Genomic DNA, 24,413 nt, shown 5'->3' with positions numbered 1-24,413 from the left:
CTTTCGCACTCCCGGTAACCGTAGAAAGGGCAATTTTGCTTGAATATTTTTTTTTACATCTCCTCATCGTTGATTGCTTACTCCAACCCCTCACCAAATCGAAAAGTTTAAGCCGGCCGTCTCTTAACAAACTCTTCCAAATCCTGCACCGTCGCCACACCCAGCACAAACCTCCGATTCTCATCCGTGACAACCGCAAACTCCTCCTTCCACGGGCCCCCCGACACGTTTCCCCGAAAGAAGGCCTCGAGCTCCTCCAGCGGGGTCTGCAGCGTGATGACCTGGTACTTGCGACCTTTGCGCTGGAACCTCGTCATGGCGGCGGAGACGGGGTCGTTGGGCTGGACGCGGCCGGCTTCCAAGAGGGACTGCAGGTGGGGGATGGAGATGTAGCCGAGCAGGGCGCGGGTTTCGGAGTCGACAATGGTGAGGTGTGTGTATTCGCGCTCAAAGGCGGAGAGCATTGCGATGTTGATTGCGTCGGAGGGGTTGAGGGAGAGGGCGGCGGGGGGGTCGAGATCTTCGACGGTGGCCTGGGAGATGTTGGTTAGCTTTTGAGTTTGATGGAACAGACAGGTTTTCAATCATTGAGTATTTGAGATGTTGCGCAACTTCAAGAGTGCGAGGATGGATCCCGGCGTATACTCTAGGAGCGCCTTTTGTTGAATGCGACAATACGATGCTTTCAAATACTTACGCCTCGATATCTTGAAGACCAGGTTGTGGAAAATGGCTGCGCCGTTGTCGTCGCCGGGCCGGTCTGAGCAGGCTGTTGTGTTAATGTGGTGGCCATGACTGATGTGTATTCTTTGTCGTGCTGCCCTTGAAAATTTGGACGGAGTGGTTGTTGTCGAGACTGTTATTTGCGCTGTGACTGTGGTTTGACTCTTTTTGGCAGAAATGGCAAATATGATGGGGTCAATTGAGCCACCGACCGCGGGGAGTCGTGATTAGCTCAGCATCAGGCGGGGCCATATAAAGTCGTTTGAAACTTGTGATACATGTGATTGCTTCGACATCATCGCTCCAAGTGGCATTTTGTATTGGACAGAGAGTGAGAAAAGATCAACATGTGCAAATTCATGATAGGCACTACATGATTGTAACCTCATTTGTTTTCAGAGCCCCCCATACTCGCGTGTCTCGGCACCAACAGCATTGCACCAAGGTATGCTTTCGGTAGGGGAGCTTTGTTTAAATCCGAACCCGTCCCCGCCGTGACTCTCCGGCAGTGGAGCAGTGCCTGTAGCGGTTCCGTGCTGCCGTCCGATCGATTCGCATCGGGTTCCATGGATGAGACATAAACGATGCGATCGTCTGGCAGGGCTGTACAGAGCAGTATTGGTCTATGTTGATGGCGATGCTGTAAAACTGTGAATTATCACGGCGGATAGACGGGAAACATGGCGCAGTTTAAACAGGAACAATCACACGAAAAGCCACAGGATCAACCGTCGAGATAAGAGCATGAAGCAAGTTCCATGGAACTTGCGGTCTTATAATGTCCGGTAGCTGTATCGGGACATTGGTGGGGCAAATGGCTACCTGCCAAGCGGAGCATCCAGTCTGTAGCTGACGGTACCTGCGAGCCGCGACTGGGTACCTCGACTTTGCTGGAGCAAGCTCGCATGGAACAGCTCCCGCTACAGCTTTGCATCTTGACGTCGAGTGATGTCACGCACTTCAGTCGCTGGGCGTTGCCTAGGCCCGGCAGGCCTTATCCGGCAGGCGTCACAGAATTCGCGGTAGTTTCGCCTGCCATGCTGCGACATTTATAAACCTCGACGCCGTGTGCGCGATCCTTTTCTGTATTGCATTGCCCGCGCTTCCTCTCCCCTCCTCTCCTCAGTGTCGCGATCCCCTCTTTGCTACGCAAGCACTGTCGCGTGCCGACGGCTACACCTTGATACGACTGGCTTTTGTAAGTTTCTCGCCCTGTGGCTGAATTGGCCGTCAGTTCCTCCCGAGGCTACTTTCAGCACTCAATATTCTATCATCTCTATCCCTCTCCTTATTGCAGCCGTAGTGTCATTCATACAAGGGCAGCTTTGTTTCTCGGGCTCAGACAAGTCATGATCGCCTACAATTGATAATCTCCAATGTGCTAATCGCGATTTTGTCCCATCTTTCTAGGATTGATGAACAATCGGAAGGCTCGGTTGCCTACCACTCCCCATCATGGCGCACCTATATCCTAGAGATGAAGTCCTAAAAGGCAACTTTTACAGTCCAACGCCGAAGTATCACAGCCCGCAGACCAAGGCGACTCCGCTCCAGGCTCGCCCGGAGCTCTACGGAGCTTGGTCTGTGGTGGACAATGCCAAAGATAAGGCCGTCAAGCTTAGCAATGAAGCTACCAAGGAATTTGAAAAGGCCAGCTCCGCGGCCCAAGCCAAGGCTGGAAAGATTGAACTATACTCTGGAAAGTACTATGCGGCATGTACGTTTGGAGGACTGATGGCATGCGTGAGTCAATTAAGCCCTTGATATTCCTTTCACTTGTCTTCAGGGAAACGCCTTGGCTTATATCCGTCTCTCTTCTCAAGGGTCTCACTCATACCGCTGTAACGCCTCTTGATTTCGTCAAAACGCGCCGCCAGGTTGACTCGTCGCTTTACAAGAGCAATTTTGAAGCATGGGGAAAGATTTATCGCGCCCAGGGCATCCGCGGCATCTTTACCGGTTGGAGCCCGACCTTCTTCGGTTACTCTATGCAGGGTGCTTTCAAGTATGGATGGTATGAATACTTCAAGAAGACATATTCCGACCTGGCTGGTGAAGAGGCTGCCCACAAGTACAAGACCATCTTGTATCTGTCTGCCTCAGCTTCTGCTGAATTCTTAGCCGACATTGCCCTTTGCCCCATGGAAGCTGTCAAAGTTCGAATGCAGGGAGGCTCACCAAACCCCTATACTGGCGCTCTCGATGGATTCAACAAGATTACTGCAAAGGAAGGTTATGCCGGTCTCTACAAGGGACTTTATCCCCTGTGGGGCCGACAAATCCCTTATACCATGATGAAGTTTGCCTCTTTCGAAACCATTGTTGAGATGATCTACGCTCGCTTGCCCGGAGAAAAGAATGACTATAGCAAGGCTGCTCAGACTGGTGTCTCCTTCACTGGTGGTTACATGGCTGGTATTCTCTGTGCCATTGTTTCTCACCCCGCAGATGTCATGGTCAGCAAGCTCAACTCGGTTCGCGAGCCCGGCGAAGGTTTTGGTTCTGCCGTCGGTCGCATCTACAAGGATATCGGCTTCAAGGGACTCTGGAACGGCTTGCCAATGAGAATTGTCATGATTGGCACTTTGACTGGTCTCCAGTGGATGATTTACGTAAGTTTATCCTAGGAAGAGAATGCGGAAGTTGTTATAGGTCTCAAACTGACTTTGCAATTATAGGACTATTTCAAGATCTTCATGGGTCTGCCCACCACTGGTGGTCCGGCACCGCCCCCCAAGGAGAAATAGAGTATAGAGGGACAATGACACGCTGGTGAAAAGAGAGTTGCTTGGAACTGGGTTCGGGATTTGCTATAAAGTAATTTGCGAACGTGGACGTTTGCTTTTTTTTTTTTTTGTTACATGTATCAAATTCAAAGTTCAATGACGACCTGAAATTCTACGTCTTCAGTCTTTCCTTAAGTTTGTTAGGCTACATATGTTAATGTACTGTAAATCTCCCTTACTAGTATCTTGGCGTGTTATAGCCAGAGTTGGTCGCTTTGCCTACAAAGTTAGGGGAGCTTAAGGGGGATCGCCAGGTTTCCGACAAATAGTCGGATGCACATTATCGCTCATATCGTGATACTCGAGGCTACTCTACCCTCGGCCCTAACTTTCTTTCCCCGTCGTGCAATTTCCTGTCAGTGAGTATTCGTCAATCAAGTGACAGTCGGAGTGTGACGCTTATTCCATTCCAATATTCATATAATTTTTACCCAAAATATATTTCGAGCTCGTGATGGCGCCTGGGTAATGTACAATCAAGAATCACCGTCGAGGAATTATCCATATAGGTCTCTGTCAAGCGTAAACCACAATACACACTGAGGGCCAAATAAGAAGCCTCTTTGTGTTTCAGGACTCACAGTCGCGTTCTTCTACTGTAGCTTGCGCGCATATTGCTATTTTTGAAGCTTACATTTCCTGGAAGGCTGGGCTTATAGTAGCCCACCTAGTATATACAAGTAAGCAGTAGCAGTAGCAACTGTGGCAGTGACAGAAGCTGTAGAAAATGTACGGGGCTAAAGCAGTATGCAATGGAAGTACTAGGTGGTACAAAATAGAAGCAGTAACAGAGCAGAAGTCGGACGTGGTGGAGGCCAGCAGCCAACCACGAAAGATCACAGCCACGCCGGTAATAGGCATCTGAAGGAAGATGTCCGATTTAGCCTTCTTTCTCCCCTTCATCATTTCGATGTATTTTAAATCCCATTTCAATAACGTCGATGAAATAAACCTAATGCCCTATCCGCATACCTACAAAAATGCAAAAAATCGGGAGTGAGGTGTTGATGCGCGCATACACATTGTCGCTCACATTCTTCAGGTAAAACACCAGGCCTACGGACCAAGTTCCGATGCGTTCTAGAGCCAAGCTGATCTGCTGCGCAAAGCGGGCGCCGGCCAACGGCAGATGGAGAAGGGATGCGCAATTCGGGTGTGGCAAAGAGAAGAAGGATTAAAGGCCCGAATGGGCTGAAGGAGAATGAGATATGTGATAGGCTGGACCCCAAAGCAGTGGTTGGCCGTCGAAAAGAGGGTGGACGGGTAAATTATTAAGTGACGTTTTGGCTGCTGAAAGTGATGCTTTGTCGGCCTACCTCTAGGTAAGTTCAATACTTGCATCAACTGAGCTGACGTATTGTTTTCTTCATCATGGAGCTTTTATTCACGTTCAAAGTGGAACAAGGCCAAAGCTGGGCGAGAGCTCGGTGTGGTTCTTTTGAGAGCCAGATCTGGGTGCCGAACACAATTTGTCACTGTTAATTTCGTGCCTGCTGGGGTTGCGTCGCAGCAAAGATACAGTAAATCTGCAGGCCAGCGCTTGGAGGAGCTGGTGGGGATGATGCGCTCGCCGTTGTCAGGCTATCGTCGCATTATCGATCTGTAGGATGACGTCTGGTGGAGCAAAGGCATGAACATGTAGCCCATGGGCTGGTCAACTGCGTGCCCGGGAACCAGATATGCGTCCCTGTTTCTCTTCCTGGCCTTTTACTTGCCTGTGATGCCTCGAAAAGAGAGACGCCCCGTATGCTATAATAATAGAGTCTGTGTTGGGCGTTTTGATACGCATGTCTTTGGTGAAACCCAGTTAGACGCAACGGGCAGCTAACATGGTGGAGCGGGCAGTACAGGCGGCAGCCAGGTAGGGAAGCGCAGCATAAACATGAAGATTTCCAAGATTCAGTTCTTGAGCGAGGGATAAAAAGCAGAGGCAGAGAGCCCGTGACTTGCAGAACCAGGGTTGTACCTACTGTAGCTGCGGTTGGTTGCTGCGCTATAGAGGAAGCAGTCAGTTGCCTCCAGTTTAATCACTATATTTGCCTGCGCGTGAGCGTATAACTGGAGTATTGGCACGTCGTGTTGGCTCTAGGCGCTGTACTAAGCCATGCACCCATCATATGCCGTTCACGAAGCATGTAACGGTCGTACGACGAGCCCAGAATCAGGACTAGCCCGCGCATACAGATGCAAGCGCCGTCTCTCGATGGCTTGCAGAGCTCGTAGGAGCTTGCATTTCAAAGTTCCCTCGTGTGGTGCCCCCGGCTCGTGGTCCTGTTTGGGTCTTTCGGTGTTCAAGCCCCGGCCTGGCCCCTCGCCATTCAAAAGCCACGTTATTTCTCTTGGACTAGCAAGGGGCTCTTCCCCACACACCATGGCAGGTTATGCGAGGGAGAGGCTGTTGCGATTCGTTGACGATTGCTTGGTAGAGTTGGCTCTAGTGCCAAGCAGCCGTTCAACCGTTGCAGCTATTATGGATTAGTATCGCCATGCTCGAGGGAGCTGCCACAGGCACCGTACAGTATGATTTGACGGGGCGGGGGCGGGGAGGAAAAGGGCGATGGGAGCGATGATCAGACGGCCTTGGTGAGCGACGGGCGAGATCCAGCAACGACCAGTTGAGCGAGTGCCTGCAGCCATCGGCGCCTTGTTGAAGCTGCTCCAGATGAGGGCTAGGCAAACCCACAGCTCCAGAGGCCTACTTGCACCTGCTGGAGTCATGTGTGCTGGCGGGCGAATCAACTTGTGCAGTCTGCTAGACGGCGATGCTCCGCAGATAGGCAATTCTGCTGCTTGCAATCAACGGCCATGAGGCACTGTTGCATCCGAGCCGCCTGTCGTTTCGTGCGAGTTAATTTTCGATTCCATGTCGAACAAGGGCGGAGACCAGACAAAAACCACTCGCAAACCTGGTCTGGCGTCATTACCTCTTGTGCCCAGCCCGCTCGGCTAATATCGACCTCGTACTTTTCTCTCTCTCTCTCCCTCTCTTCCCTTTCTCTCGCTCTGCTTTTGTCTATTTTCTGCGCCGTGTCAATTTCAGACGGCTGACGAATGAGGCGTTCCCGAACCAACCGGGTTGGAGAGGGGGGGGGCTAGAAAATGGAAAAAAATAAACGGGGTAGAGGCGTTGAACGTGGCGAGCGCTCTAGGAGAATTGACTTTTCTTTGCCGCCTTCTGCTGAGAATCAAGAATCAAGCAACATTCGCTGGGCCGGCTGGAGGAAATCACAGATGCCTGCTAACGTGGCCGTTAGTCGCTGCTACGCCAGATGGTGTGCATACCGTCGCATGCAGGCGAGTGGGAGATGCCTCCGCGTGGCTTACCCCGGATACATCATACGACAAAGACAGAGTCCAGCCATCCAGCTGGGATGCCCCTCTCTTGTGCTTGTTCATGCTCCCTCGATTCGATCGATGATGTATCACCTGTTGCATACCTACAGAATTAAGAGTTTATGGCGGAGTAATCCTGCTAGCGAGAGACTGGGGGAGGGGACCAAATCCCAAGGTTCGAGATGGCATGCTGCAAGGCAGAAGCTGCCCATCGGCCGCGCGACAGATGCGGTTACAGCATCAATGTCAAAGACAGCCCGGAATTAGTACTTTCGATGCTACCAAAGGCCAGGTACTGGCTGACCGCGAGATATTTTAAGCATCGCACCGTAGCATCGACAACTGCTCACACTCGGTCTATATTTGACAAGAGAGGATTCATGACGAGGTAATGACCGGCCAACCAAATTAATAATTTCAGGTTATTGATTGGATCTATTGATTTGCACATACAACATGCGGCCAGAGGGATCGGGATTACAGTGGCACCCTTGGCTGTAAATACCAGGTACTCACGTCACTGTATGAGAACCCAAGTTGCTTACAGAGCAGCGGCGGAAACTGACTCGGGCTGGAGACTTCAGTGCAGCATTGCGTGCCGCGGCTGCTGAGCCTCAATACGCTGCTCTCCATCTGAGCCGTCTTTATGTTTCATGTTCAGTTGGTACCCTCCGTGGATCTTGATATCGTATGAAACCTGTTTAGTTGTACTGTACCTGTGCCATCATCGCCAGCTGCGAGGCGTTCTTCAGCAAAGCAGCAGACAAAAGGCCCGTCCCTCCTCGTTCGGGAACTGATATCCCGCCGGCGTTGAATCCTATACTGTACGGTGCCACCAGGCACCTGCTCACAGGCTTGCCGTCCTCGCTCTCGTCTCGTCTCGTCTGCCCCCAGCAGCCTGCTTCTCCTTCGCCTCATGCAGCCCAGACTCAACCGGCTGGCCTCTTCCCCTCCCCCACAGCGAGCGAGTTCTGTGCAGGCGCCGCTTTAGTGCAGCACTACCTGCTAGCCTTGCCAGCCGGCCAGCATTAACCCTGGGCGCTAAACCGCTAGCAGCACCCAGCACTGTGCCACATGCGCCAAGTACTGCCTACCTTGTGCGCCGTAGCGGCGCAGGTACTGCGCAAAAGCGGTGCTGCACCATCGGCCAATGCCAGCCCTGGCGCCCTGCAAGCGGCCTGTCCCCACTGGCCCACAGCGAGCTGGGGAGCCCCGAGCAAAGGGCCTGGAGTGAGTCGCGGATAGCGGACTCTGCGCTGGGCTGGGGGCCTTTCCAGAAACCAACTGGACCACTTCCATGCCAGACTTGGCTGCACTTCCGCGTCCTGACGCATCCTCGTCCTTTTCTTCCGCATCGCCTCACCTCTCGTGCTCTCTTCCGCTCTCTGCTGTTCGGTCGCCTTTGCTTCACCCTTTTTTGCAACCTAGTGCGGCGTATTCTTTCGCGTCCCTCGCTCGTTGTTCCCAGACACCGTTTGTCGGCGCCGAATCCGACTCCATCTTCTCTTCCGACGCATTCTCTCGACCACCGACGCAGCGCTACCGGGGCCTTGGTCCAGCCTCCCACATCCCCGTCACAAGCTCAAAAGGAGGAAACAAAAGGGAAAATTAAGGGCCTGTACAATCAGGCTAGGCTGCTACTACGACAGACTTCTTCTCCGCTGGTCAGCTGGCGTTGGCCGTTCGATCCATCTGCTTGATCGTTCCAGCTTGCTCCGTCGCCTCTGTACTTCGAATGAATACCCTCGACTGCCGTCCTCGATCTCGTTGAGCGGCTGTTGAAGCGGCTCTGGCTGCTAGATACTTTTGTCTCTTCGCTTCTTCCTCTTCTTCACCGTCGCCCATTACTATACCCAGACTTCGAATATTGCATACATAACACGACAAGATGGCCGGATTTTTTAACAAGATCAAGAGCGCCAGCACGGTATGCCTCTCTCCACCCTCCTCCACAACAATCCATCTTTCTGTCTTGTCTTTGCGATGAAATTACAAACCCGATCGTCACGTAATCAAGAGACTGGCATATTTTGCGCCGAAATCATATGATCGCTAACAAATCATCAATCTGCAGCCGTCGACCGCGCAAGCCACCAAAGATGTGGTACCCAAGAAGAAAGATGAGATTGTACCAGAGTTGACTCCGCTCGAGAAGATGCTGCAGAATGCAGGCCCCTTACGAGAAGATGGAACTGACAAGTTTTTTGGTTTCGAAAACGTATGTCCATCGTCTCATGTTCTGCCATATCCCTTTTTCTTTTGTGCAAACGCCTCCATGCTAACATGAGCCATAGTTTGGAAATACCTGGTTCGCTTCGTCTTGTAGACCCAATCAAGATGGAACCCCATATCCGCTAACTTGACGTGTTCTAGTTATTGCAACTCCATAGTACAGGCGTTATTCTATTCCGATCTGTTTCGAGAAAGCGTAATCAACTATCCGTCGCTATCACCATCTGGAACACCCAATGGCAGCCGACCAAAGGTTAACGTCACTATTCGTCCACCAATGCCGGCGCCCCCGCCTCAACAGCAGAAGAAGGGCATCAGTAATAAGGAAGCAATGAAACAAAGACAGGCCATCAACAACGGTCAGCCTGTACCAGGGCAGCCTGTTGTCAAGCCCGAGGACAAGCCGGATACTCCCGAATACAAAAAGAAGCACGCCATGCTCAAGGGCCCTATCCTCGAGCTAGCGCAAGAAAATGCCGTGGGGTACGGCATGGATGAATGCACCTTTACAGGTCTCAAAGATATCTTCCTGGCCGTCCTCCAGAGCAGCACTCGAACAGGAGTCCTGAGTCCTCAGCGTTTCCTTGAGATATTCAAGCGCGATAACGAAATGTTCCGGAACTCGATGCATCAGGATGCCCACGAATTCTACGGCCTTGTATTAAACGACGTCATCGCTAATGTCGAGGCAAATGCGAGAAGGCTCCAGGAGCAGCTGGATATCAAAGGCAATAGCGAACTTGCGCATTCGGTACAAACTGCCCTGGGATCCGCGCTGATGAATAATATGACTGGCTACCGCACACCCGGGACGGGTTGGGTCCACGACATCTTTGAGGGTGTACTAACCTCAGAGACTAAGTGCTTGACCTGTGAGACGGCATCACAGAGAGACGAGACTTTCCTCGATCTGTCCATCGATCTCGAGCAACACTCATCGGTCACATCTTGTCTACGAAAATTCTCGGCCGAAGAGATGCTTTGTGAGCGGAACAAATTCCACTGTGACCACTGCGGCGGCCTGCAAGAGGCTGAAAAGCGAATGAAGGTCAAGCGCTTGCCCAAAGTACTCACTCTACACCTCAAGCGATTCAAGTACACCGAGGATTATAGCCGTCTTCAGAAACTATTCCACCGCGTTGTCTACCCCTATCATCTGCGTATGTTCAACACCACGGATGACGCAGAGGACCCTGATAGGATGTATGAACTCTATGCTGTCGTCGTTCACATCGGTGGCAACGCGTACCACGGCCACTACGTCTCCATTATTAAGACCAAGGATCGCGGCTGGGTCCTATTCGATGATGAGATGGTTGAGCCTGTTGATAAGCATTTTGTGCGCAATTTCTTTGGCGACAAACCCGGCATGGCAACTGCCTACGTTCTCTTTTACCAAGAAACTACCTTTGAGAAAGTCAGGGAAGAGCAAGAGAGAGAGGGAATGGAAGAGGTCAAGTTGGCGACGCAGGCTGCCAATATAGCACAAGACGAAAGCTCGGACAAGCCAGATCCTGCCCCCCCTGAAGCGGCAAGTAACAACACCTGTTGTAATGCCGGAGCATGAGTCTTTAGCAACTCTTGCACACGCCGCTACAGCTACCGGAGTGCCATTACCAACTTCACCCATCATCGAATCCCCAAAAATACCCGAGATGCCGTTTGTCGCCGCGCAGGGCGTGGGCCTCACAGGCAAAAATGCCACTAAAATAGAAACGAAATCTAGGGATGATTTGAAACGAGAGAAGAAAGAGCGCGAGGCTGCTGAAAAGGCGGCCAAGCAAGCTGAGAAGGAGAAAGAAAAACTCAGAGAGAAACAACTCAGAGAAGACGATAAGAAACGCAAAGAAGATCATATGAAAGCGATGCAAGCTCGAAGAAACGAGCAAGATGAACTTGCAAAAGTACTAGAGGCTAGCAAAAAGTCTGCAGCCGTTGAGGAGGCCGCCAGAAAGAAAGAAGAAGGCGGATCCTCTGGGTTCCTTGATCGATCTAAGCGAGGTAGCAAGTCGATGTCGAAGCGAAGTTTCAGCTTCTTCAAGGACAGGAATAGCTCCCTGGATACCACCACAAATGGCGATGCTCCAGAAAAGGAAAAAGAAAAGGAGAAGAAGACGGGGCGCATGAGCATTGGTCTAGGCAGGAAGAGGAGCACGCCATTCTTAGCATAAACCGGGATACAGTGGTCTTATTTTGAATAATCAAGATCTATTCACGACACAAGAGACAGGCACGCGCACAGAGACACGCACATATACGGACAACAAAAAACCGTCCCGGGAGGTGCGCAATAATAGGCGTATGGCGAATTCGCATGTACGATTGATGACGGGCATCTTCTGCATTTTACAATCTCTATCAATCTCTGTATATTCGGGAGGAAGTTTCTTTTACGCCGAACCAAGGAGGAACTCAGCATGGGAAGCAGTCTTTTTTTTTCTCCCCCCACTCAACGAATAACATTCGCTTTTTGACGGCACACGCCATTCTTGCGGCAGATCTGTTGAAGCAGGAAAATACGGCCAATTCATTAGGGCATGGCGTTTACTGCGTGGTTTTAACAGAAGCATGCTGCGGACTGGGTAATGCATGGCTCACCACGATCGGCCGACATATGTTATTCCTTCTTTGTCTTTAGTCTTTCTCTGTCGATTTCTCTCTTCCATTCTTTTCTATATTTTTCAGTTCATTTTCTCCCTCTTTCTTTTTGGAGCTTGATTTGTATTCTTCTGCAAGAGTTGTATCATATAGTACATTTAGTTGTCTTACATAGCGTTGGGAGGGGATAATGTTATTAAGGTGTACAGCCGCCGCGATGTCACCACTGAATGAGAGGTGGTGCCGCTAGCAGAGCTAGGAAATTTGGGGAGGCTGGTCAAGGGACTGTGCTTTTGAGGCTCTGCGGAGATAATAATGGCAGTGAGTTTGGCTTTGCAAAAATAAATGATGGCGACAATTATCTTTTTCTTCTTCGTGCAGTTGCTCATTGGAGGTGTAAGCTGTTGAGGGGAGATGTTGCGTTGTGGTATTAGTACGGGGGATGGTTGAGCCGTTCCGAGACACTCCAGCCATGATGAAAGGGCGCCTCTATTAGATGCCATCTCACTTGAAACACACATGTGTATTCACGACGGCAATGAGATTCAGCCTCCATCTTTTTACAGCCGTCAAGTGTGAAGCTTGGCCTTTATTGGCATAAACTGGATTTGATTTACTTATAGCAGGGCCTAAATCTCTCAATTCCGTGCACTTCAAGGAGAGCATTCAAGTGGACGCTTAGTCTACCTACGTGTAGCCCAGCGGCTTTTCATACACGTGAGATATGATTTGATATAAACGTCTGCCAGACCGTCAACAATGGAACTCATAGGTATGTGCACAGATCCCTCATTGACATCTCACTCTACTTGCTTGATACCACCACATCCCGTCAATTCATACTGACCAGCACCCCCAACCAAAGACCTCCTCCTCTTCATCGTGCCTCTGCTGCACCTCCTGGCCGCCCCCTACACCAAAGTCGAGGAGTCCTTCAACCTCCAGGCCACGCACGACATCCTCGTCTACGGCACGCCCACGCACGACATCCACCAGCGGCTGTCCTCCACGTACGACCACTTCAGCTTCCCCGGCGCCGTGCCGCGGACGTTTGTCGGGCCGGTGCTCCTGGCGGGCGTGGGCCAGCCGCTGGTTGCGCTGGCGGGGTTCGAGCACGCGCAGGTCATTGTGAGGGCGGTGCTGGGCGGGTTCAATGCCGTGTGCTTGGTGGTGTTTGGGGCGGCTGTGAGGGAGGCGTTTGGGAGGGGGGCAGCGAGGTGGTGGGTGGTGTTGAGTGTGACGCAGTTCCATGTGGTGTTTTATCTGAGCAGGACGTTGCCGAACATGTTTGCTTTTGGGTTGAGTGAGTTGCCTCTATTTCACATCTTGTTCTTCTCTTCACTACTCAATTACACTGATATTCCCTTTTGGTCTCATCCGTCATACTTCATATCTCATACTAATATCAACCAACACAGCAACTCTGGCATCTGCATTCCTCCTCCCCAAAAAAACCGCCTCACTCCAACGAACTCGCCGTCGCCAAGCGATTGCTCTTCTCGTCTTCGCCACGGCCATCTTCCGCTCCGAACTGGCCATCCTCCTCGCCGCAACGGGCCTCCTCGCTCTCGCCAGGTCCTACCTCAGTCTACGCGAGCTCATCACCTTCTTTCTCGCCTCCTTCATCGCCGCGCTCGGCCTCTCCATCCCCATTGACTCGTACTTTTGGCAGAAGCCCCTGTGGCCAGAGCTTGCGGGCTTTTACTACAATGCCGTGCTGGGCTCTTCTTCCGATTGGGGCGTGTCCCCGTGGCATTACTACTTCACTTCTGCGCTGCCGCGGCTCTTGCTTAATCCGTTGTGCTTTCCTCTCATTGGGCTAGCACTCTACCAACCTGGAACCTCTCGCCGAGTTCAGGATCTGGTCATCCCGTCTATTGTCTTTATTGCCGTCTACTCCATCCAGCCTCACAAAGAAACGCGCTTCATCTTCTACACCGTCCCTTCACTCACCGCTGCCGCCGCTGTAGGCGCCAACTTCATCTCTTCACGCCAATCAAAATCGCTCCTCTATAAGCTCGCCACCGCGATTCTATTCCTCTCCATCCTCGCAGCGTTCGCCGCAAGTACCGTCATGCTCCTCCTCTCATCCCTCAACTACCCTGGCGGCGATGCGCTCTCCCAGCTCTACACCATAACTTCAAACACCACCTCGTCTCTTCCTCCTCCTTCTCGCCTATTCGTTCACGCAGACGTCTTGACTTGCATGACCGGCCTCACCCTCTTTGGCCAAAACCCTCATGGCCTCCCTCCCACATCCTCTTCCTCTTCCTCTCCAATCCTGCTGTTCGACAAGACAGAATCAAGCGAAGAATTATATCGTCAGGACTTCTGGTCCCAGTTCGACTACGTCCTAATGGAAGATCCATCCCTCGTCCTTGGAACATGGGATACCATCGGTCAAATCCACAGCTACGACGGCATCGAAATACTCCGGCCCGGTCAAATTGCCAAAGCAGCAGAAACACTGCATGAAGAAGGAATCAAAGACGGTATTCTCGGACAGGGCGCGACAATTGCCACCGCTAGGGATTTCGTAAGGAAGTTGACTGGGGGCTGGTGGGTTGGGCCACGCATGTCTCCTCGAATCCACATTATGAAACAAGTCCGTGAAGGTGATGCTACATAAAAAGTGTGGAAACAAAAAGCCAAAAGTTGCTTCCCGTATACACATGAAAAGAAGACGAGAGACGGCATTTTGCCTCTGTACGATATAAAAGGTAGTGTTTCAGCCCATGGCTGTTGAAATAATTACTAGATAAGAAGCGAACATATAATATAATACACACATACAGTCGCCAAACTAAAGAAGAAAGAATCAAATCAATTTTTTTTCGCAATCGATCCAATACAAAAGTAGTTGTTTTTTTTCCCATCTCCCTTCTTATCCAAATAGTAGTAGCAGTACTTTCTCTTCGCCCAATGAATGCAAACTTAATTTCCGTACACAAAAAAAGCCACCCTTGTGGCTACTTGTAACAATGATAAACAAAAGGAGAAAAGGGGGTGGGGGGGAACGCAAAACAGAGCCAATTAATCAATCCCCTTGAGAAGAAAAAAAAACAACCGCTGTGCTACCCAATTTCTTTCGACTGTAGATGCATTTGAACCAATCCATTCCTCCTCATCCTTCTTCCAGAGGTTATACAAAAAAAAGAGAGAGAAAGAAAAACAAGAAGCCACTCATAGCAATATATGTAAAGGTGTATATATATGTGGTATATATATAGACTGCACCATCATCCCCGCGCGTCCAAAGCATTTGTTAACCCCTCGTACAACTTCCCCACCGATAATAAACAAAACTTTCGCCAAAGACTGCGCCGACGCAAAGCCTTGTATGTATAGTTCCTTTCCGACCACGTTGAAACATGATTTTGATCCAAGAATGCAACAAAAAAAACAAAAACAAGAGGGAAAACAAAGAGAGGGAGAGTATATAAAACTCTGCTTTCCAACTCCGACAACCCTTTCTTCCCTGCGCCAGAGTTGCGAAATAATTAAGAAAAGCTCCATCATGAGAAGAAGCTCCAAACAATCCAGTAAAATGAGCGCTCAACTTGCTTTCACGGCAAAGTGTAGTAGTACAAGTAAAACAAAACATCTTACTCTTGTTCCGTATCACTCCCATCTTCTAATTCTTCGAGACTGTCAGCCGTCATAACCCCGTTGCTGCGGTCATCGTCATCGAGTTCGCCATATTTCTGCTTGTAACGCTCGAGCTCTTCTTTCTGCGCCATAAAGGCCTCGAATACTGCAGCCATGGGAGCACGAAGTTGGTTCAATTCCCGGAGTGTTCCGCCGCCAATGGCGAGATGACGCATCGTCAGCGTCGACACACAAGTCTGTTGGTCCTCGTCAGTTTGGTCCGATCGCAAAAGGGAGAGATGCTATTTGGGTGAATCGCTTACCTCTATTCTGCTTACTTGATGTTCCATAAAATTAATCAAGAAGCGTTCAGTGACTTCACCTCCTCTGTTCTTCATACGTTCAAGGAGTTCAGTCTCGGGCGGCTGGAGTCCCGGTCCCCTAACTGTCTCGAGAGTACTGCACAGCATCTCAAGACGCAGGCTGACTTTCCATAATGACCAAATAGCGTCCGGATCAAAGGAGAGCTCGCCACCACCCAGAATGGCAGTCGGTTTGTCCGCCGTTTCAACCTGACGTTCATGCTGCAAGTGGTAGTCAATACGACCGGTAAGGGCGTGCGGGTACAGGGAATAGACAATCTCGGGATTTTCGAGACCCTTTAGCTTCTTCTCTCCCATTTCTTTGACTTCGAAACCTTGGGACGTCAAAGACCTCAAGTCTTTGCGTATAGTAGCCGCAAGTGACTCGTCTTCGAAAGAAGCTTCCGACCCAGCCGAGATGTTTCGGTCAGTGTCTTGATAATTCTCCAGGCAGCGCTGGATTTCAGAAATGAAATCTGAAGAAACAGTGATTTGGCCGCCGTCGGCAACAGCAGATATACGTGACGCTTTATTGACCATAGGGCCAAAGTAGTCCATACGGCGAGTGACGGGGTCTGTTTCGCACACGCAATCTCCATAATGAATACCCATGCGAACAGACAAGCCCTTGAATATGAGCGCGTTGTCCTTGTCATATATCGGCTGACATGACATTGAGTTCAAAACTTCAGACGGCCAGGGGACGTCAAGGAGTTCCATTTGAACAGCAAAACACCAGAGCAGAGCTGAAGTCGCCGTGGGGAATGACACCATAAAAGCATCGCCTTCAGTCTTGACTTCATATCCGCCAATTCGGCGAAGCTGCCGACGCATGACTTCGTTGTGCAATTTGATGGCAGATCGCATTGCGTTTGGGTACATTTCCCAGAGAGTCGTGGAATTCTTGATGTCGGTGAAGGCAATAGAGACGTTGCCGGTTGGTGCTGGGATTTCTGCCTCGAGCCGGTTAAGGGAAGAGTCGAGGACATCCCCCTTGCCCTTTCGTCCCCTTCTCGTAGAAAGAAGATATGGGGCTTCTGCAGGAACACCCGAAGGATAAAGCGACATGCTTGTGCCACGATGAAGGCGGGAACGTTCTACCCTCCTCTTCAGATCGACTACACTAATCATCATAACCATAATCTTCCCAGACGCGCCGTAAGCCATTGCAAGGTCACGAAGTTTCTGAGCAGCACGCATGAGATCTTGGCGCTCTGCTCGCGCAATGTCTGTAATGAGACCAGGTGGAAGATACTCCCAGAGCTCGCTTGTAGCCATGACAATGATGTCGTCATTCTCTCGAATGGTCATGTTGGTGACGTGAGGAGCAGCTTGAACGGCAGGCATCAGATCAACGTATCCAAAAGCTCGAGAAACTTGTAGTACATCGTTCAATCGGCCATTGCGAGATACCCATCCTCCGGCTTCGCGAATCCTTGATCGTTCCGTTGCCTCGGCAGGATCGTGTTTCCGGGTCAAGATGTGATGCTTGCTGTCGGTTTTTATGACCATGGCTTGTACATCGCCAACATTTGCCACGTACAACTCTGTGCCTTGAAGATACAGGACAGTGGCGACTCCTCCGGAATTCAAATCCTCCCTACTGAGAATGACCGGCTGGGTGACGCCTCTATGCGATTTCTTCTTGCGATCATCGGTATACTGGACTGCAGCGGTCACTAATTCTTTGTTGAGGGCCAGGAAAGCCCTGCGGAGGGCATCGGCCGGTGTTTCGCTTTGGCGGGTCTTCAAGGCCTTGAGCTCCTGGGCGAAGATGAGTCCAAAGTTTTCATGCAGGTACTTGGCAATCTTGGATCCTCCGCTTGATAATGCCTGGCCATCGAAGAGGCCGAGAAGCATCTCCGTTTCCGACGAGTTGAAACGCGGCACGACAAGGTCAACCGTCGACAAATGCTCGTTCTTGCCGAGAGTGTCGGCCATGCCGTATGGCAAATGACCTGCCAGTGACCCGGATGTTCTCACTCGCCTATCTTCGCTCTGATCCGGAATGCTGGGTTGAGTTAGGGTGACGTCCATCAGTCCAAGTATCCTCAAGTTGGGAAGCCGGTTGAAGTCGGTATACTCCTCCCGATTCACGGCGCCAGGGCCGTCAATTCCGCCCCAAGCAGTCTGTTTGATCTCTAGCCGCTTGTTTCCGGAAAGGTTAAGATATCTCAGATTGGGATTCAGGTTCCAGTTCCAGTCGTATGGAACATTGGCAATGTTGTACTTGAGAGAGTTGTTGCCGCAGTCCAAAACCGCAAGCTTCTTCGCTCTTGATATATCAGCCGGAAGATTTGTGAACTTATTGCCGTTGATGTATAGGGTTTGCAGAAGACTTGTTTCTTCTAAATCATCTGCCGGAAGGCTCGTCAACACGTTTCCAGAAAGGTAGAGCTCTACAAGCTGGGGCCAGCTCTTCATCGACCTTTGAGGCATATCACTGATTTCCCAGTTGTATGACAGGTTAAGAACTCTGAGCTCCGCGAGAAGGGTAATTTGATCAAACACATCGTCATCCAAACGATTATCTGCCAGATAGAGATTTCGCAGCGACCCAGAAAATGTAGTTGTCAATCTAGACGACAGGCCTGAGTCCTTTCTCAATGATTGGGCCGAAGTCGAGACTGTGTTTTGTGACTGTGTCGTTCCTCTAGACATGACGGACGTCTTACGTCCACCCTTTCCATAGACGGACACAACAGAGCTCTTTCGATCTGCTCCTGGAATGTTTGGAGTTGGGCCAACGCTCAGCAAGGTCGTGCTGGACGCTTGGCTGGGTCGGCGTTCCTCTCCTAGTTCGTCAGAGCTACCAGTGGCAGAGAGAGTCCCCGACGGGAGCGCCTTGCCGTTGGATGCTGGGGGCGGCACCTGTCCTTCTTCGCCGGGTAGCCTTGGGGCCCGCGAAGCAGGCTTAGGGAAGGTTTCTAGCATGTTAGAGGATGCATTGAAGGTCTCAAGCCTGTTGGCGAACCAAATTTCCATGGGCAGCTTGGAGATGTTGTTGTCCCGAACATCAAGAACCCTCAGCTCTGTTAGGCAACCAATCTGGGGCGGAAGCTCGCCCACAGAGTTGTGGGCAATGCTGAAGTGTTCCAGACGAGTCAAGGCGCCAATCTGGGGCGGCAGCGAGACAAAGTGGTTCTTGTCAAGGACTAGGCGCTCTAGGTTTGGCATGTTTGCGAAAGCGGAGTCGATACTCGCCAGCTGGCCTTGAGAAAGGTTCAGGGTCTTGAGGGTCGGAAGCGACTCTTGGATCTCGAATTTGTTGAGTGGATTTGAGTTCAGCTTGAGTTGGCGGATCCGCTCGAATTTGCCCACAAAGGCCGAGATGTGGTTGTGAGCGGCGTACAGAATCTCCAGTTTGGGGAGCTCGGATATAATATCAATATTAGTGATGTAATTGTACTTGATATCAAGTTCGCGCAGGCTGATGAGATCTCGGAACGTATCTGGGACGCTATCACTTAAATGGTTGTTGGTAATGAGAAGTTTTTCCAGGTTCTTCAACTGGCCAATCTCCTCCGGCAGCTCTGAGATGCTGTTGAAGCTTAGATCTAGATCAACCAGACTCTGTAACTCGCATAAAAAGGGAGGAAAGGAATCTAAAAAGTTGGAGGAAAGATTCAAGCTCCTCAGCGCCTGGTACGCACCGAAATAAGGAGGCAAGTGCGATAGGCGGTTGTTGGCGAGATTCATCTTCAAAAGTCCACCGAGGGCGTTCAATTCAGCATGCTCCAGCTGTTCCAGCCTGTTGTTGGAGGCATCCAGATACGTGAGTCTCGCAGCGCGGCCGAGGCTGAGCGGCAGTTTTCGTGCCTCGTTATTATTGAATTTGATATCCCGGAGGTTCTTGCAGGATTGGATAAAGTCCCTTGGCACATCCAGCGACAGATTGCGCGAGAGGTTGAGAGATATAATTTCGTTAGCTCTAAGATAGAGGGAGATGGGGATGGTGACGAGATTGCGACCCGAGAGGTCAACATAGTTGATCTTTTGCGCCTTCTGAATGCCTAGATCCGCGGTTTTGGAGTGGAAGTCACTTTCCCTGGCAGACAAGAACATGAATCGGCACAAGTAGCCGATATCCTCTCGGCCCAAGTCCTCTATCCTATCTTTCTCTTCATAGCCGAGCTGCTGTAAAAGTCGTTTCTGGATGAGCAATGGCCGCTCGCCCGGGGTGAGGACGCGAATCAGGTCATGCTTCCTCATGATTATGTGATAGTTCTCGAGCCCGTCGACGACATACGTTTTCTTAATAACTTGAGATATGACGTCTCCAACGGTGGCATCAAGAGCCATGGAGTGTGTTGAAAAGGTCCCGTCCGATCGGAAAATGCGGATAAAGTAAGGAGTCAGCTTCTCCTCCGGCCGTGGTGGGCTAGAGAGGTCTTCCACTTCCGGTTGCTGTACCGTAGTGTCCTCGGTCCCTCGGCGGACTGCCCAGCTGTCAGGAGCATCCCAGCGTCCCTTCGGCGCTGAAACTGCCGAATCGATGGAGTCAGGGTCGACGTTATTCACGAAGGATGTGTCCATGGGGGTCAATGGGGGTGGCTTGGCCAGAATACCTTCCATATCGTTCAAGTTCGTGTCGAGGTGGTACATGTGGCCAGGGTCAGCGCGGTCGGTCGGGCCAATGGTATCGTCGCATTCGAAGGGCCGAGGGGGTCGCCTGTTCTTGGAGAAGGGAAAGTTGTTCTTGAAGGTTGCAGCGCGAGGACCAGCAAGCGACCGAGTCTCGGAAGCATCAGAGACGTCTCCAGAGCCGAGAACAAAGGTGGATGGGAATGCAGATGGCGACAGCTCGGGGCGCGTCAAATCCGTCTTGGAAGACTTTGTCTGCAAAGATCTCGTAGACTGAGGAAGATCCTTGAGCTTGGAGCCACCGGCATTGCCTTCATCCTTGTCCTTGTGTCGTCGAAACCGATTGAGCAGCCCAAGTTTGCCATGGTGCCCAGGGGAAGCGTGTCCTTCCACCTGGCTTGACTTTGAGTAGGGTGTATGCGCACTGTGAGTGCTCGGCGTCGGACTCTGGGCTCTGGAGCGCGAGCTGCTGAAGATTGTTCCGGTCATGGCTCCTCGGTCGCGGGGATATGAACTGCTCGTGGAGTCTTCCCGACTGGTGCTCGGCCGCAGGCTCCTTGGATCATCGATGCTCTTGTTATGGCGGTGATAGTGGCTGGGCAGGTGGACGATTCCTGCGCGTGAGGAAGAAGACGATTTCGGCGGCACCTGGGGCGCGCCATCTGACATGTATCGATCCCGATCGGGCCCAGTCATGATGTCTCTCACGGGTGCCTCTCCATACCGCGCAATGTCCTAGAAAGCAAAGCAAGTCAGACTCTATGACACGACAACAAGCGAAGTCGATTCTCCCAATTTCGAACCCCCCCCCACTAATACTCGTGGATCGAAGGCGGCGGCCCCGTAACGAAAAAAAAGAGTGGATCGAGCAGAAGGCAAGAAGAAGAGCTTACGCCATTTTCGGAAAAGGGAGGCAGGGACATGGGGACGGTAAAGTAAAAGAGAGAAGGGGAACCAAAAAAAAAAAGGATAGGGAAAGACAGACGAAAAAAAGAAAAGTACCGGTGATGATATGAAAAGAAGAAAACAAAGCAGGGAGAAGGAGAGGCGGCGTAGATTAGGTGGGGAGGAGAAGAGAGATTCGGAAACACAAGTCAGACTCACATTGTTGTCCTGATACAAAAAAAGGCACTACTTCAGGGGCCGGAACTGGGGTCCTGGGTCTTGATGATGCAGGCGAGGCATCCCTGGTATGATCGGTGGCATTAGAGTAGTTGCGATCGCGATGGGTTGGGCGAGTGTGACTGTAGGAGCGCGATCGTTGGTCTTTCCCCATATATGACGGGAGGCTACTCTCGGAACTGTCGCGACCAGGAAACTCTTCGCCAAAGAAGCCCTGCAGCTTGCGCATATTGCCACGGTGCCCGCTAGCCTTGGAGCCGGTGCTGCTAGCCGTGGTCGTGACACTAGCTTCTGAGGGCCGTCTGTCGTCTGGAGAATACAGGTGCTCTGGCGAGTCGTGGAGGCCCAGCGACGAGCTTGCGCCGGTGCGCGACCCCAAGCCGTGCAGCCCGGCGGAGTACTGCGAGAAGAGCGACATGGTGTCGGCCGACTCGTCGAGGAGGCTCGCGGGATAGTTGGAGGGGTTGGAGTGGCCGCGCAGGGGATCGAGGACGGCCAGATCGCGGCGGTAGTTTGTGAGGTCGCTCAGGCGGCGGCCGCTCTCCCTCGACGTCGTCGGCGAGATGGCGCCGCGGGTGGTGGCGGTGGACGTGGTAGGCGAGATCTGGAGATCATCATCTCGTGAGAGGCTTCTACAGCAACGCAGGGACCCGCGTTAGCCATGTTGCGCAGACGAGGAAACGGCACAAGGCGACGGCAAGGGCGGACGGCACGACAAGGCGAGCGACGGCTCCCGTGTGCCCGCCGAGGCAGAGGCCGAAGCAGCGACCGAAGCTGGAGAGACGAGGCCGGGAGACATGGAGATACTCACTTGTAGTGCTGGGGCGTGGAGGCTTCCGTGTCGATGTGCGCGGGTGGCGCTGTTCGCGACGCAGCTTCGGCCGTGGCCGTCGTCGGCGTCGAAGGCTTCGCGGTCAGAGACGAACGAGTGCTGTCGGTGCTTGCGCTGGTGCCGGAGCTGATGCGGAAGGCAGCCTCATGGTCGGCCATTGTCGCCCAGCGGAGAGCTCCAGGCCTCTACCATGCGATGCGCTGCGATGCGGACAGGTGCTGGGAGAGGTCGTCGAGGCGCAATCACGTCATGCTTGACGGTCTGCGGGCAGCTGGCAGAGGAGCGGCGGCAACGTCTGGCTGGCTACTAGTATTTAACAGCGTCTGGACGGCGGTGCTGGCTGTTTGTCAAAGGCTTCAGCAGTTGTTCGCTTGTCGACGCCGTAAACGCTACGTTTGACGAGGGGCTGGCGGGCTGGGCATCTGTCGGCTGCGGCGCGGGATTATACAAAAGACGAAGAGTCGAGCGTGTGGTCACAAGCAAAGGCTGGGATCGTTCCAGCCCCAGAGCCGGTTTGGCAGGGCTGAACACTTTTGCTCAACTAGCTCTGGGAGGGGTGCGAAGTGAGGGGGTGGGTGGAGGGTCTAGATGTATTCAAGTATACAAGTAGCATCGCAGCGAGGGCGGCTCGGTGGGAGAAAGCGGACAGGCACACGCAACGTCGCCCAATTTCGGGCCAACGGTTTCGTGCTGTGTCGACTGCAATCTGCATTGGTTGGTTCCGCCCGCCGTGGATGCGATGCGATGCACTTCCAAGAAGACACAATCATCCGAGCGTCTACAAGAAAACCTGGCGCCCCGAGGCCAAGCTCACGAATCACTCTCCTCGTCTGATACTTGGTCAATCACATTTGCCTACCTACGCGTACGGCTTCTTCTGCGTTATAGTCAGTACCTACCTACCCATAGGTTCGCCTATATCTGCTACTACCACTACGGTACTCGCAAGCCCTTCTACAGGGGTTGCATTGGCTCTGCATCCTCCAAGGCAAAGACTCTCATCACCAGCACTTTTGGCGCCAAGCCACAGGACAGGCTCTTTCTGGGGAGACCCTGGGTGGACCGACTAAAATATCGCAGCAGCTGTTTCTCATGCACGTTAACGGCATGACGTTGTCCAATGGATTAGCGTTCTTACTGCACATCCTGCATGTACGTCCTTTACTTACATCCGGTCCTGGCCCCATGTAGAAAACACACAGCCGCAGCACGCATTTCCGTCTCGAGGGCACCCGCGCTTGTACCTGTAAGCGGCATGACCACTCCGTCAAAAGGTGAGACTTTGGGATGCGAAGGGAAGGGATGGGATGGGATGGGATTAATTAGCAGCAATCTGCGGGATGCGGAGTCCGGCGCATTGAGCAAAGCCGCCCTGTCAGCTACCGCCAGTATCCGGCCTAGCGATTGTGCGAGGGTGCCAAGGCCTGCTCGTCGATGAATCAGAAGCCGCCAAAATACTGCTGCCTGCCAACTTTCTCATGTTGGTCTGTGTCTTGTGTCTGTCTTGTCTTGCACAGACTGAGGAAAACTGCGCACCAAACGGGACGAGTACGAGGATGCTGCAGCATACGTCCACGCCTCCGGTTTTTTTTTTTTTTTTTTCGCAACTGTGGATATGTATGCATGTACAGTAGTGATCAAAGCAGGTCACACGCATGGGCGCAAACGACAAACGGAACGTAAGATTCCAGTAGGTACATGTAGCTTTCTGGAGCAGCATGCATTGATGCGTACAAGAGTGGTTTCATCGTCTCGTTTGCGACGCCCTCTCCGTTTTGCCTCTTGGTTGTTGTTTTCTTTTTTTCCTCTGTCCCTCGTAATCCCGCCCATTCAGAATGGTCCTCGGCAGCCGGGATGTGGACTCGAGCTATGCAGTGGCATGGCACTTGCAGGGCGCCAATCAAACGGGATCGCCCAACCCGGGTTGTTGGCCTCTAGTACGATACGGTACACAATATTCCAGCGAGCTTGCCCTGCCCATGCACCAGCCCATGTCAGTGTGTAGACTGGACTAGACTACAGGCTGATGCTCTGGCCGGCACTCAATCGATCAATATCATGGTATCAGTCAATCTAGCAGCCCAATCAGTCAATCGCAGCGGCCGCGCGCTGGCTGATGTGACTGTGATGCTGCTGCCAAATACGGCCAAAATGACGTTCTCCCCGCCCGGGGCTGCGGGTCACGGCACCCGCCACTGGGTGCGGCTAGTGGGCGTTGATTCCGCGGCTACGGCACTTCAGGCGTGCTCCAGT

At 52.0% G+C, this 24,413-nt stretch overlaps 7 protein-coding genes across 9 annotated transcripts; 5 read left to right on the top strand and 2 right to left on the bottom strand.

The window, feature by feature from the left end:
- Positions 1-107: 107 nt before the first annotated feature.
- On the bottom strand, positions 108-793 carry TrAtP1_003477 (uncharacterized protein; the record flags this gene model as incomplete). The annotated part of the gene is made up of 2 exons (XM_014087943.1): positions 108-533; positions 698-793. 2 exons carry the CDS (start codon positions 791-793, stop codon positions 108-110), a joined length of 522 nt encoding a protein of 173 aa, XP_013943418.1.
- Positions 794-1,725: 932 nt separating this feature from the next.
- Positions 1,726-3,798, top strand: TrAtP1_003476 (uncharacterized protein). Of its 2 annotated transcripts, XM_014087942.2 has the most exons (4): positions 1,726-1,921; positions 2,134-2,466; positions 2,547-3,335; positions 3,402-3,798. In XM_014087942.2, the coding sequence occupies exons 2-4, from the start codon at positions 2,179-2,181 to the stop codon at positions 3,468-3,470; spliced, it is 1,146 nt and encodes a 381-aa protein (XP_013943417.1). In that variant the 5' UTR covers positions 1,726-1,921; positions 2,134-2,178; the 3' UTR covers positions 3,471-3,798. The 2 variants fall into 2 exon arrangements, with proteins under 2 accessions (XP_013943417.1, XP_065967984.1); XM_066111904.1 differs by having other exon boundaries at positions 1,726-3,335.
- Positions 3,799-6,608: 2,810 nt separating this feature from the next.
- On the top strand, positions 6,609-7,109 carry TrAtP1_003475 (uncharacterized protein; the record flags this gene model as incomplete). Its single annotated transcript, XM_066111903.1, has 1 exon — positions 6,609-7,109. The coding sequence occupies one exon, from the start codon at positions 6,609-6,611 to the stop codon at positions 7,107-7,109; it is 501 nt and encodes a 166-aa protein (XP_065967983.1).
- Positions 7,110-8,730: 1,621 nt separating this feature from the next.
- Positions 8,731-10,641, top strand: TrAtP1_003474 (uncharacterized protein; the record flags this gene model as incomplete). The annotated part of the gene is made up of 4 exons (XM_066111902.1): positions 8,731-8,769; positions 8,917-9,060; positions 9,137-9,150; positions 9,216-10,641. 4 exons carry the CDS (start codon positions 8,731-8,733, stop codon positions 10,639-10,641), a joined length of 1,623 nt encoding a protein of 540 aa, XP_065967982.1.
- Positions 10,642-10,729: 88 nt separating this feature from the next.
- Positions 10,730-11,245, top strand: TrAtP1_003473 (uncharacterized protein; the record flags this gene model as incomplete). The annotated part of the gene is made up of 1 exon (XM_066111901.1): positions 10,730-11,245. The coding sequence occupies one exon, from the start codon at positions 10,730-10,732 to the stop codon at positions 11,243-11,245; it is 516 nt and encodes a 171-aa protein (XP_065967981.1).
- Positions 11,246-12,188: 943 nt separating this feature from the next.
- Positions 12,189-14,475, top strand: TrAtP1_003472 (uncharacterized protein). Of its 2 annotated transcripts, XM_066111899.1 has the most exons (3): positions 12,189-12,444; positions 12,538-12,975; positions 13,091-14,475. In XM_066111899.1, the coding sequence occupies exons 1-3, from the start codon at positions 12,432-12,434 to the stop codon at positions 14,299-14,301; spliced, it is 1,662 nt and encodes a 553-aa protein (XP_065967979.1). In that variant the 5' UTR covers positions 12,189-12,431; the 3' UTR covers positions 14,302-14,475. The 2 variants fall into 2 exon arrangements, with proteins under 2 accessions (XP_065967979.1, XP_065967980.1); XM_066111900.1 differs by having other exon boundaries at positions 12,189-12,975.
- TrAtP1_003471 (uncharacterized protein) lies at positions 14,476-22,700 on the bottom strand. Its single transcript, XM_014087939.2, has 4 exons — positions 22,140-22,700; positions 21,311-21,960; positions 15,584-20,941; positions 14,476-15,517 (listed from the first exon to the last, which is right to left on the bottom strand). The coding sequence occupies exons 3-4, from the start codon at positions 20,900-20,902 to the stop codon at positions 15,278-15,280; spliced, it is 5,559 nt and encodes a 1,852-aa protein (XP_013943414.2). The 5' UTR covers positions 20,903-20,941; positions 21,311-21,960; positions 22,140-22,700; the 3' UTR covers positions 14,476-15,277.
- Between the last annotated feature and the right edge of the window lie 1,713 nt (positions 22,701-24,413).

Source organism: Trichoderma atroviride, chromosome 2, assembly GCF_020647795.1.
Source record: "Trichoderma atroviride chromosome 2, complete sequence".
NCBI lineage: Eukaryota > Fungi > Ascomycota > Sordariomycetes > Hypocreales > Hypocreaceae > Trichoderma > Trichoderma atroviride.
This window is presented reverse-complemented; position numbering and strand designations above follow the sequence as displayed.

What these genes read in the sequence shown, in the direction of transcription:
- TrAtP1_003476 (XM_014087942.2), top strand. Translation starts at nt 2,179, where the DNA reads ATGGCGCACCTATATCCTAGAGATGAAGTCCTAAAAGGCAACTTTTAC. An exon ending in TTGGAGGACTGATGGCATGC is followed by an intron (nt 2,467 to 2,546) that starts GTGAGTCAATTA and finishes TCTCTTCTCAAG; the next exon opens with GGTCTCACTCATACCGCTGT. An exon ending in GTCTCCAGTGGATGATTTAC is followed by an intron (nt 3,336 to 3,401) that starts GTAAGTTTATCC and finishes TTGCAATTATAG; the next exon opens with GACTATTTCAAGATCTTCAT.
- TrAtP1_003472 (XM_066111899.1), top strand. An exon ending in CATGTTTGCTTTTGGGTTGA is followed by an intron (nt 12,976 to 13,090) that starts GTGAGTTGCCTC and finishes CAACCAACACAG; the next exon opens with CAACTCTGGCATCTGCATTC.
- TrAtP1_003471 (XM_014087939.2), bottom strand. Translation starts at nt 20,902, where the DNA reads ATGACTGGGCCCGATCGGGATCGATACATGTCAGATGGCGCGCCCCAG. An exon ending in ATCAAGTAAGCAGAATAGAG is followed by an intron (nt 15,518 to 15,583) that starts GTAAGCGATTCA and finishes GAGGACCAACAG; the next exon opens with ACTTGTGTGTCGACGCTGAC.